Genomic DNA, 11,777 nt, shown 5'->3' with positions numbered 1-11,777 from the left:
TGCCTAGAAGGTTCTATGGGAGCAGGGCTAGTAATTCTCCACATGCCCCCCTTCACCCCCTACCCCAGGGCCCTGGGAGACTATCGCGTGCAGACTCCACCCACAGGGTCCCTTGCCCTCCGCCTTCTGGTTGGGTTCTGCTAATCTGAAACACTGACAGGAAATCCAAGGTAGCCTGGGAGAGGTGAGAGTGTTTTATTTTCTGGCCCCTCTGCATCCCTGCAGTTCTGGCCCTGTCTGCATTCCTGTACCTGGAGCTACAGCTCCTAGGGGCTCCCCTCCGAACTCTAGCTTTCTGTCCAAAGGGTGGCAATGGCTTGGTTCTTGTGAGGCTGGTCCCCTGGCACCACCCCATACTTTGTGGAGTCCTTCACCCTGCCCATCCCTCTAAAACACCCCTTCTTAAGTGCTGCCACTTAGCCCTGGCCTAGTAGCTCAGTTAGTTGAGGGTTTGATCCCAGATCAGGGCACATACAAGAAACAACCAATGAATGCATAAATAAGTGGAACAACAAATTGATGTTTCTCTCTCAAATCAATAATAAATGCATTTTTAAAAAGTGCTGCCACTTAAACTCTTGGAGTGGCTGCCTGTTTCCTTCCAGGACCCTGACTGAATCAGCATAAACTTAGGGTGAGCGCAGGAGAGAAGGGGAACCTTTGCCCACTAGTGGGCCCCAGAATTTCTCTTTAGGAAGAGCTGAGATGGCCAAGGGCTGACAGGAGGGTTCTGTGGGGCTTGTCCTGAAGCCAATAAGATGTGTATAGGGTTACCTGTGGGAGGGACTAAAGCCTTCATGACACCTTCATTGGATCTGTCCCTGACTGTCCCTTAAGGGAGAGCATAAGGGAAAAAAAGCCTTCATTCCTGTGTGCGTTGCAGGTTACTTGGGTGCTTGGTTAATTCTCTCACTTTCAAGAGCCCTGAGAGGAAGGCAGTAATATGGTTCAGAGAGGTGTAGTCACTTGTCCAAGGTCACACAGCGAATGACCTTAACAACTACCTTTAAAACAACAACAACTGTGTCACTTACATGAAGTTCTAGAATAGGAGACACTAATCTTCCGTGAGGAAAAGCACAGAGTTGCTCTGGGGGTGAAGCAGAGTGTGCACATTGCCTAGAAAGGGGCGAGAACCATGTTCTGGGTGATGGGAAAGTTCCCGGTCCTGATTTGGATGCTTAGTCACATGGGTGTATCTGTTTGTCACAACTCATTGTACTTAAGATCCGGGCATTCTTTTTATTACAAAAATAAATAAGCAAAAAAGAATTTGCAACCCGAATAGCTGCCATGTTTGCGGGCTCCATCCCTGGTCTGTCCGGAGTGCTTTGACCTAGAATGAGTTCTCATGACCAGTTAGTGATGATACTGAAAATCAAAAGAAGGAAATGTGTTTGGAGCTCTCACCATGTGTGTGTCACTCCCTGAAAACGACGTGCTCTGCACCTATCACATGCACAATTAGAACAAAAAATGAAATACGTAGAACATTAGGTGGTGACAAGTTCTATGGGGAAAAGTAAATAAAACAAGGAGGAATGCCAGCGTGGGGAGCATGTTTTACAAACTTGATAGTATCGACACCTCTAAATGACATCCCCATGACAAAGGGACTATCCTGTGACCATAGTGACAGAAGAGGAAACAGGCACAGAGAGGTCACCAGCTTCGGGTCTGGTCAAGAGGCAGGGCTGGGACTGCAAGCCCCAAAAGTCATTCCAGAGGTGGCCCTGACCCTGGGAATGGGGACAATAGAACCCCTGTTTTCTCCCTGTGGGGCATGAAATGAGCTGCAAGGCTTGGGGGCTCCGAGGGGAGGAAATGGCTGGGCTCCGGGAGGGTCGATGGGGGTTCCCCCCACAGCTGCGCTTGATCGGGCCGGAGGCGTGGGGCTGGAGGGAGAGCGAGCAAAGGGGTTAATGAGCCCGGGGGGATCCAGGCTGGGGACTGAAGGACGCGTGGGGGGGGGGGTCCCAGCAGCAGGTGAGCTCTCCCCAGCGCCGGAAGACCTCAGTGGGGTGACGGCTTAAAGGGGTTAAGGGGGAGCGACAAAGGAGGGGTTAACGGGGGCGGGCCTGGCGGGGCGGGGCTTCGGCCAGGAGGAGTCGCCGCCGGGTCCCCGCGCCACCGTCGAGCCCTGAGCCCGCAGCCGCCGGGAGCGCCGCCCGCCCCGCGCCGCGCCGCGCCGCGCAGGTGGGTGCAGATCCCTCCCCGGCCCGCGCCCGCCGCCCGCCGCCCGCCGCCGCGGGGCGCTGTTCCCCGCGCCCCTCGGGGGCTTCGCGCTCCCGGGTCGGCTGCCTCGGTGTCCCGCGCCGTCTGGTCCCCGCCCCTCTCTGCCGCCGGCTCTCCCGACGTCCCCGCGCCTGACTTTGTCTCGGGTCTGTCTCCATCTCTCCGCCTGTCTCTGATGTCTCTCCCTCCGGGTGTGCCTCTCCCTCGACATCTCTGATGTCTCTGTCTTTCTGTCTCTGCCTGTCGAGCCCCGTCCGGGTCTGCCTCCGTCTCTCGCGGCCTCGGTACCCCTCCCGTCTCTGTTTGCCTCCGTGCCCCAGTCTCTTGACGGCTCCATCTCTGGGTGTCTCTGCCTCCACCTGGCTTCTTTCCGTCCGTGCCTCTCTTTGCCCTGCCCCTCCTGACTCTGCCTCGCTCCCTGTTTCTCTCTATCCCAGACCCCGGCTTCCTCTCGTTCCAAACCCTCGCCCATCCCGAGCTTTGCCCTGGGGTGAGGAGCTGCTTGGGAGTGGCGCCGAGGGGGGCAGCGGGGTTGCTACCTGGGGCTGGCAGACTCCTGGTGACACTGTGACCCCAGTGCCCTTTTCACAGTCACCCCACTGCTCCTGAGTTCCCACCCACCCCACCCTCCAATTTCAGGAATTCCTGGCTGGGGGGTGGACTTCCTTTCACACTTCCTCCCTTCCAGGATTTGGCTGGGTCACCCTTAACTCCTTCCTGCCTCTACCCCCCTTCCTTGAGCTGGACACTCCCCCACCTCCCAACCAGGCTGAGGGGCAGCTCTTGGGTTTAGGTGGGGCGTGGGTTTGGGGATGTGTGTGTGCCCTGGGGGTTTTGCTTGGGGCACAGATGGAGATGGTGGGGGCCACACCCTCCAAGGCCCTCCTTCAGGCGCCCACTCCCACTAAGGCTGTCTCTGTGGATGAACTCAAATTTGGATTTGGGGTGAGGATGGGGAGGTTTTCCTTTCTGGGGGGACCCCATTAGGATGAGATGATAGAGACCGATGGGGGCTTCCAAGCTCTGGGAATGAGATAATCAAAAAGCCTTGAGTGTGAAGTCTTTGAATAGAAAGACCCAGAATGTGGGGATGATCAGAGGGGAGAACTGTGAGTGCTCCAACCTTCAAGTCAAAGGTCCTCAAGGTGTTTGAATCCTTTGACCCAAAAAGATTCCTGCTGGAATCTTGGCAGCTTTCAGTGTTCCCAGCTGTGGGCTCAAAAAGGCTTTCAGAGCCATCTAGGCCAAGCACCCACTTTACAGATGGGGAGACTAAGGCCCGAGAGCTGAAGTCCCCACAGTGAGTCAATGCCAGTCTGGGGGCTGGCACCCTAGTTCCATGGAAGCCCAAATCCAGAGGTCTGGCATCTTTTGCTGCCTAAGTTGGGTTAATTTGGAGAAGTTCTTCCCAGGAAGGAGGGAAGGATTCCCCTGGTGAGTATGAATGGCTGGAACCCAGAGGAGCGTTTTAGAAGCAGAGAAGAGAAAATATTTCTAATGCCATGGTGGTGGCAAGGGAGAGGGGACAAGAGTTGGTTTGGGTGGAGGAAGATGAGGAGTTTCAGAGGAGGAGGGGAGAGAGGAGGAAAGTGGGGGGGCAGAGATTAACTCCCGCCTGGTTCTGTCTCCTGACACCCCCCCCATGAAGCCCACTGCTCCCCTGGGACAGGGCCTATAATTTGGTTTGTGTCTAGACAAATAATAACTCAGCTGGTGTGAGCCAGCAGGGAGGGAGGGTGAGGCCAGGCTCTCTGGACAAGGGGTAGGGAGGCAGCCTGGGCTCCTAGTGCCTGCCCCCCTCCCAGATGGTGAGAATTTAGGGACTAGGTGGAGGTGGTGACTAACCCTCCCCCCCAGATTCCTTAGTATTTCAGTATTCTGCATAATCTTAAACTTCAGGCCGCTGGAATGGTAAAAAACAGAATAGGTAAGGGGAGAAAGGAAGTGGGGCTCACCATACATAGAGTGTGTTCCCATTTCTCTAAAAAAAGGGAAATATGAGTTCATGTTTTTGCTTGGCAAAGATAATAATCACTGAGAGGTTAATAATAGATTATGAAAGTCGCAGAATGTTAAAAAACATCATAGAGCGTTCTAACAATAGAACTTTTGACTCTTGGAATGTGAGCCTCCTGGAATATTGGGTGAGGGCATGGAAAGCTGCAATGATAATAATAATAGAATGGAAGAAGGTAAAGCTCCGAGTGTTACAATAATAGAACAGAAACCATGAACTGGACTAACGATTGAACCTGAGGATCTGAGAACGCTGGGACTTAGAGCATCAGAGGGATAGAGTCCGACGACCCTGCTGTCCCTTCCTGCTGGTGTGGGCCTTGGGGGAGATGAGGACCCATTTGGTAGAAAAAGGGAAACTGAGGCCCAGCAGGGCAGTCGGCATGGCCTGACTGGCCCCTGGTTTCCGCCTGCCACCAGGGCACCAGGTGGGGAGCGAGGCGCGGTGATCACATTTCGTCCCCTAATGAGCAGACCGGAGCTGGCCGGTCCCCTGGGGCTGCCAGGGGAACAGAGAGCCAGAGGAGGGGGGAGCCAGAGCCAACAGAGGAGCAAAATGGGGAGAGGTGACCTGGTGGCTTCCAGGATGAGGCTGGTGAGCCAAGGGTGGTGGGGATGTGGGGGACTGCATCACCTTTCCCTCTGTCCTCTCAACCCCACCCCAGCCAGTCCTTTATCCTTGCTGGATTTAGGGGTGGCTGCCAGAACCTAGGGACTTATCTGGCCTGAGCAGCTGAGGTATAAAGTGGGGGCTGTGGTCTAACCAATCCTTCTTGTTCCCCCACCACCATCCACACTTGGGCTTATCTCTCTTCCCTGCTCCTCTGGGGAGTGGCCAGCAGGGACCAAAACAGGGAGGGACCTGTGGGACAGGGAGAGCTTTTTGTGGGGGCTGTGAGATTTGAGGGGTTGAGCCCCCAAAAAGTCTGAGTAAGGGAAGCAACTTACATCTGAAGAGGGTCTTGACACTGGGGTTGAGGTGGGAGGGGGCTGCGCAAGGGAGTTGGGTGAAGGAGGGACGCCGAGACACAGCTAGTCGCTTGCTTATGGTGAGAAAGTTCATGAATCTTTCGGCAGATTCTCAAGAGGGTCTGAGAGCCCCAGAAAGACTTGAGGGAAATTACAGGAGTCAGGGAGTGTGGAGAGGGAGCATTCGGGGCAGGGAAGTTCTTCAGTTAAGGACACATCTGCCCAGTCTTGGAACATCATGTAACTTAGAGAACTGCTTTGCCCCTCTGAGGGGCCTCAGTTTCCCCATCTGTACCAAGCAGATGTCAAAAGTAGCCTTGCACCCTCAGTTGTCACATATAGGCCCTGCTGCACTCTGGGATTCTAAGAGTCTCAGTTCTGTGCTGTCTTTTGGGGGCTCTATGGTGGGCAGACCTGGGAGAAGAGGGTTGTCTGAGTGCTCCTTCCCCGTACCCAGCACTCCCTAGAAGCAGGTGGGCTGAGGAAGGGGGAGGAGGAAGGGGAGCGTCCAGCTGGTTCCCCTTGAGGACATCAGCATGGGAAGTGTATTTGCTCTGGCCTCCAGAAATCAGTCTCCCCTCTGCTGACCCCAGGTGGCCTCCAGAGGGCGGGGCAAAGGGAAACCCCAGCTCTGGGGACCTCCTCCCACTACACACTGGTTTCTAGTCTCAGCTTTCCAGTGCCTGTGGAATGATTATTGTTCAATAATTTATAATGATATCAACAAGGATGCTCGTATCTGTGATGTGACTAGTATAAAAGTTGTGCCCCCCCCCTTATAAGAAGGGGGAAATCGAAGCTCCTGAAAAAGAAGTAATTCCCTCAATGTTACAAAAGGGAGAGACAGAGGGCAGAGAGAGAGGAGGAGACCGAGGGTCAGAGAGCCAGGGGAGAGGTGTTTGAGGGACTGGGTCTGGGTGGGGGGTTTCGATTTGAAGGGAGGGACTGCATTGCCCTATTAGAGCAGGGACCAAGCCCCCTCCATCCCTTCTGTGAGTCTGGGGTGGGGGCAGGCGCTCTGTGGCTGAGGACCCCACGGTGGGTAAGATTTACCCAGCAGGACTCAGTCCTGACCTTTCAGAGCCAATTCTATAGCAGATAGCTCCTGCCCTTTTCAAGCCCCCCTCTCCCCAGCTTTCTCTGGGACCCTGCAGGAACTTGTTTGAGCCTGAAGATGGGGGTGCCACCTCCAGGTAAGAGGGAACCTGCATTGGGGAATGGGCTGACCAATGAGTATTCCTTTGGTCATTTATTGAGCACCTGCTATATGCTGGGGATACAGCAATCAACACAAGGTCCCTGCCCTCCCGGAGCTTCCACTCTAGACAGACAGACAAAAACAAAATACCAGGTTCTGTGAAGAGGAAGCCCTGGGGCTGGGGGGGGGGGGAGACTCTGGGTGGGAGGGGCCTCCCGGAGGAAGCTGATTCCAACAAGGTCTGAAGGAGGATCGGTCCAGGCAGAGGGAGGTGGATGAGCACAGGTTTTGAAGCTGGAAAGAAAGTAACTGGCCTGGAGCCCACTGAGGTGGGGAAGGGACTGTGGGCAGGAAAGGCAGGCACCACCTGCCTTGTCACCTGGGACAAGGAGTTGGGATTTTACCCTAAGTGCACTGGGAAACCATGGGAGGGTTTCAAGCAGAGAAGCGACCAGAGCTGGTTTCCCTGTTGGAGACACCTTTCTGGCTGCAGGGTGGGATGTGCGGCGAAGGACGTGAGAATGGCAGCCAAGAATGCAGTGAGCAGGCTACTGGAAGGGTCCCAGCTAGTCAGCCGTGATGGTGCAGAGCAGGCATTGGGGGGGCTTAGAGACCTGCACGGATTCAGGATTCGAGGCACATTGTGGAGGTGGGGGGAACCAGAGGAGTTTCCCACAGAATGACGCCTAGGCATCTGGGAGGTTTCCAAGGACCTGCTGTGTGACTTGGGCTCATCTCTTCCCCTCTCTGGGCCTCAGTTTTGTCATCTGTCCAACTGACTCAATCAGTGGTTTTCAAAGTGTGTCGGGGGATTCTTCAGAGATGCCCCCCTCACCTTATTTCATCTAGAGCACAGAGCAGCTTTCCCTTTTCACTGTCTTAAGTGGGGTTTCCAGTTAAGATCTTTTTTTTTTTTTAAGCCCCTAAAATCAAACCTGTGCAAACCCCTGGATGCAGTGGCTTCTGAAGATGCTTCTGATTCAGGCTTCGCTCCCCTCCTTTCTGGGGCTCAGCATGCTCCGTGAGGGGCTTGGTCCAGGACTGCCCTCCGCCCTGTGCTTGCTGGTCTTCCCAGGACCAAGGAGGTAACGGGTGCAAGGTTCTCACAGGAAAGTCAGAAGAGAGGCAGTGAAGGGTGTGGTTCCGAGGGAGGGGACCGCAGGTGCTGGCCTTGCTCCCTGACCTTGCTCCCTGACCTTGATCAAACCCAGCAGCCCCGGCCCTCTGCAGCTGTAGTTCTCCCGGCCCCTGCTGTCAGCCCAGGGCTACTTTCTGTCCAGTTATTTTTTAGTGGAACCTGAAGCATGGGCTGGAACAAAGGGAGCCAGAGCAGAGATTTCCCCTCTCCCGGCACCAGTACCTTGAAAAGGTCTCTGAACTGCTCTGTGCCTCAGTTTGTCAAAGAGGGGGAATAAACAGTACTTTCCTCATGGGGTTCTTGACATTTTAATGAATTAATGGCCATAACAGTACTTAGGACAGGGTTTGCTATGTGGTAGGACTCATGAATTTCAGCTGTTATTATCACCATCATCATCATCAAGATTGGGGTACTCTGGGTTAGAAGTGGGAGGCTGGTCCTGGTTCCAGTTCCGGTTCTGGTTCCAGATCCGTCACTACCTTGCTGTGTGTCCTTGAGGGAAGTGGCCCAGCCTCTCTGCCTGTGAAATGACAGCGCTAACCTCATCTAGCATTTCCCAAAACATGGTCCGATTCCTGTGCCAGTTTTATGTGGTTTCTGGAAGAAAGTTCTAAACTCTAAGTAGGGTCATCATTTTAACATCTATTAGGGCAAAATATCTGGCGCCTCAAATCCGTGTTTTCAGAGATCTGTTGTCTAGAATGGGGTTCAATAAGGCATTATCTGGGTATCTACCCTGCAGCCTGTAGGAGCCATGGGGAGGTGGGATGCACACGGGAGAGGGGGCAGGCCACACACACCCTCACTGGGGTCCTCTCCCCACAGGCACTGCAGTCACCTGGGAACTGTGAGGGGGCCACTTCATCTCAACTGCCCAGCCCCCAGCAGGACAAGCCGGATCCCTCCCCTGCCCCCTTCAAACTGCCCCTTCCGCCCATAATCTTCTGATCTAGCCCTTATTCACCTCCTTCCTGTTTCTTAAAAACCCTTCCCGCATTCCTCAGACTGAGCCCTTCCTCCCTGTCCGCGCCACCTCCCAATACCTCCTTTTCCATCGTCTTCTCTTCAGGGGCTACCTTACTTATTGCCTCATTTCTTACTGGGGTCCTAGGACACGCCAGCACCCACGCCCACGTTGTCTGCTCTTTGCAACACTCCCTAATTGTAGCCTGCCCCCTCTCAGCACCTTCCTGTGTATTTCCTGTGTCTTCTAGTACATTCCACCCACCATTCCTGTGGCACAGCCACTTACTCCCTTCACCCTGCACCGATACCTCCCTCTCTCCGCTGCCCACTGATGCCTTCCTCCCCTCCACAAACACCCCTCGGCCGGTTTTTGTGTTAGCCCGTTCCTCCCTCTTTTACACTCTGCCAGGGTCTATAAACACCTCCTTGACTAAGCTCTTTGTTCATCCCACCATCCCCCAAACCTCCCTCCTGCGGTAATTCTGTCCTTCCTCCAACCCCTCCTTCTCAAGCTCCACCCTTTCCTGTCCACGGTTAACCTCCCCCCCCCTCCCCGCCGACTCCTTCCCACCATGTTCCCCTGAGCCTCCAAGGAGGGGGCTCAGGGAGCCCCATGGCCCCCCGCCCCCCGTGGCCCCACCGCCCCCGCGGGCCATGGGAAGCCGCTGAAAGCCGCAGTGCTGAGAATGGGCAACCGCACATGGGAGGGCTGCCACGTGGACTCCCGCATGGACCACCTCTTCCCGCCCTCCCTCTACATCTTCGTCATCGGCGTGGGGCTGCCCACCAACTGCCTGGCGCTGTGGGCCGCCTACCGCCAGGTGCGGCAGCGCAACGAGCTGGGCGTGTACCTGATGAACCTCAGCGTGGCCGACCTGCTGTACATCTGCACGCTGCCGCTCTGGGTCGACTACTTCCTGCACCACGACAACTGGATCCACGGCCCGGGCTCCTGCAAGCTCTTCGGCTTCATCTTCTACACCAACATCTACATCAGCATCGCCTTCCTGTGCTGCATCTCGGTGGACCGCTACCTGGCCGTGGCCCACCCGCTGCGGTTCGCCCGCCTGCGCCGCGTCAAGACGGCCGTGGCCGTGAGCTCCGTGGTCTGGGCCACGGAGCTGGGCGCCAACTCGGCGCCCCTGTTCCATGACGAGCTCTTCCGCGATCGCTACAACCACACCTTCTGCTTCGAGAAGTTCCCCATGGAGGGCTGGGTGGCCTGGATGAACCTCTACCGCGTCTTCGTGGGCTTCCTGTTCCCGTGGGCCCTCATGCTGCTCTCCTACCGTGGGATCCTGCGCGCCGTGCGCGGCAGCGTGTCCACCGAGCGCCAGGAGAAGACCAAGATCAAGCGGCTGGCCCTCAGCCTCATCGCCATCGTGCTGGTCTGCTTTGCGCCCTACCACGTGCTCCTGCTGTCCCGCAGCGCCGCCTACCTGGGCCGCCCCTGGGACTGCGGCTTCGAGGAGCGCGTGTTCTCCGCCTACCACAGCTCGCTGGCCTTCACCAGCCTCAACTGCGTGGCCGACCCCATCCTCTACTGCCTGGTCAACGAGGGCACGCGCAGTGACGTGGCCAAGGCCCTGCACAACCTGCTCCACTTCCTGGCCAGTGACAAGCCCCAGGAAATGGCCAACGCCTCCATCACCCTGGAGACCCCGCTCACTTCCAAGAGGAACAACGTGGCCAAGACCACGGCGGCCGGCTGGGTGGCAGCGCCTTCCTCCCAGGAGGACCAGGTGCAGCTGAAGATGCTGCCGCCACCGGCACAGTGAACCCTCAGATCGCGGAGAGACCCCGTCTCCCAGAATCACACCCCACGCTCCCTGCGCTCTTGGTCTGGTGTGTGCAAATTGTACATAAATAAGGCTGTGTAACTATTCATAAGAATATAAGAAAATAGGAAAACAGCAAGGTTGGTGTGTCGTTGGTCAGTTGTCATCCTCTACCATGACCCCTTAACAATTCAGCTGAGCGGTGCCTCCCAGTTTACTGGGCAGTGTTAGCGACATAGTGGTGACAAATGACAGACCTGGCCCTGCCCTCCCGGGCTCCCACTCCAGTGGTGGAGACAGATCTGTCCCTGGACAGTGATGGCCCAGAGTGGGCAGGGCTCAGACAGGAGAGGCCAGGGTCTGGGGGAACCCAAAAGGGCATCTGACCCAGTCTGGGGGGGCTTCCTGGAGGAAAGGACCAGTAAATTAAGTTTCCAGAGGTAAAGACAAAAAGAAAGGTTAAGGTTATTTCCAACGTGGGGGTAAAAGACAGTGACTCAAGGGGAAGGTGGAAGGAGAAATTCTCTGAGCGTGGAGTGATCAGCTCTCTGGAAGCCCTGTCATGTAGGGGAGAGTGAGCAGGACAGAGCAATTGTGAGTTTTTAGATAAACAGCATCCTCCAAGTCAGGACTGAGGAAGAAGAGGGAGAATATCCAAAGCCAAGTGAAGGGCAATCGAGGCCGACTGGCAGGAGGAGTTATTTAGTCAACAGATTTACTTGTACTTAAAATCTACTCTCTGCAGGCTGGAGCTGGGGACACAAGGGTGACCAAGACAGCCCAGGCTCCACCATTACGGAGCTCCCAGTAAATGAGTAAATCAAAATAGATATAATGTTTGGAATTGATAAGTATATTGGGTAAAAATGAAGCCGAAGGGACAGAGAGTGACATGGAGTCTGGTCTAGATGAGGTCAGGGGATGGCTCACTGAGAAGTTGGCATTTGAGCAAAGACCTGAAGGAGGTGAGGGGGTGCCCTGTGGCTGTCAGGGGGAAGGGCATTGCAGGCAAGTATCAAGCCCTGGAGGAAGAGCGTGCCTGAATTTAAGGCACAGGAAATACAGTGGTGTGACTAGAGAAGACGGAGGGGGACAGGAATGGGAGTGAGACTGGCGAGGGGAGAGAGGCCCATCTTCAGGGTTTCAAAGGCCTGGTGAGGATTTTGCCTTTTACTCTGAGATAAATGGGAGCCACAAGAGGAGGGATGTGATTTGACTTAAATGTTAACAGCATCCACCTGATTGCTGGGTGGGGACCAGGACATGGGAAGTGAGGGCAGAAGCCGGGAGCCCGTGAAGCGGTGGATTAGTCCAGGTGGGAGATGCTGGCAGCTGCACCCAGGTGGGTGGTGGGGCGAGGGAGGAACAGTGGTGAGTTTTGAGGTTTGCTTTGAAGGAATACGATGATGGAAGAAGCACAAGGGCCTGTGGGATTTTGTAGCATGAGCCTCTTGCCCACTCTGGGAAAACAGTG

General features: G+C 55.5%; 1 protein-coding gene across 1 annotated transcript; it reads left to right on the top strand.

Annotated features, from left to right (window-relative positions):
• Positions 1–9,190: 9,190 nt before the first annotated feature.
• GPR4 (G protein-coupled receptor 4) lies at positions 9,191–10,354 on the top strand. The gene has a single exon (XM_016212599.2). The coding sequence runs from the start codon at positions 9,212–9,214 to the stop codon at positions 10,301–10,303; it is 1,092 nt and encodes a 363-aa protein (XP_016068085.2). The 5' UTR covers positions 9,191–9,211; the 3' UTR covers positions 10,304–10,354.
• Positions 10,355–11,777: the final 1,423 nt, after the last annotated feature.

The sequence above is a fragment of the Miniopterus natalensis genome, chromosome 18, assembly GCF_054644295.1.
Source record: "Miniopterus natalensis isolate mMinNat1 chromosome 18, mMinNat1.hap1, whole genome shotgun sequence".
NCBI classification, from domain to species: Eukaryota; Metazoa; Chordata; class Mammalia; order Chiroptera; family Miniopteridae; genus Miniopterus; species Miniopterus natalensis.
The sequence above is the reverse complement of the archived record's forward strand: the minus strand, read 5'-3'. Positions and strand labels throughout refer to the sequence as shown.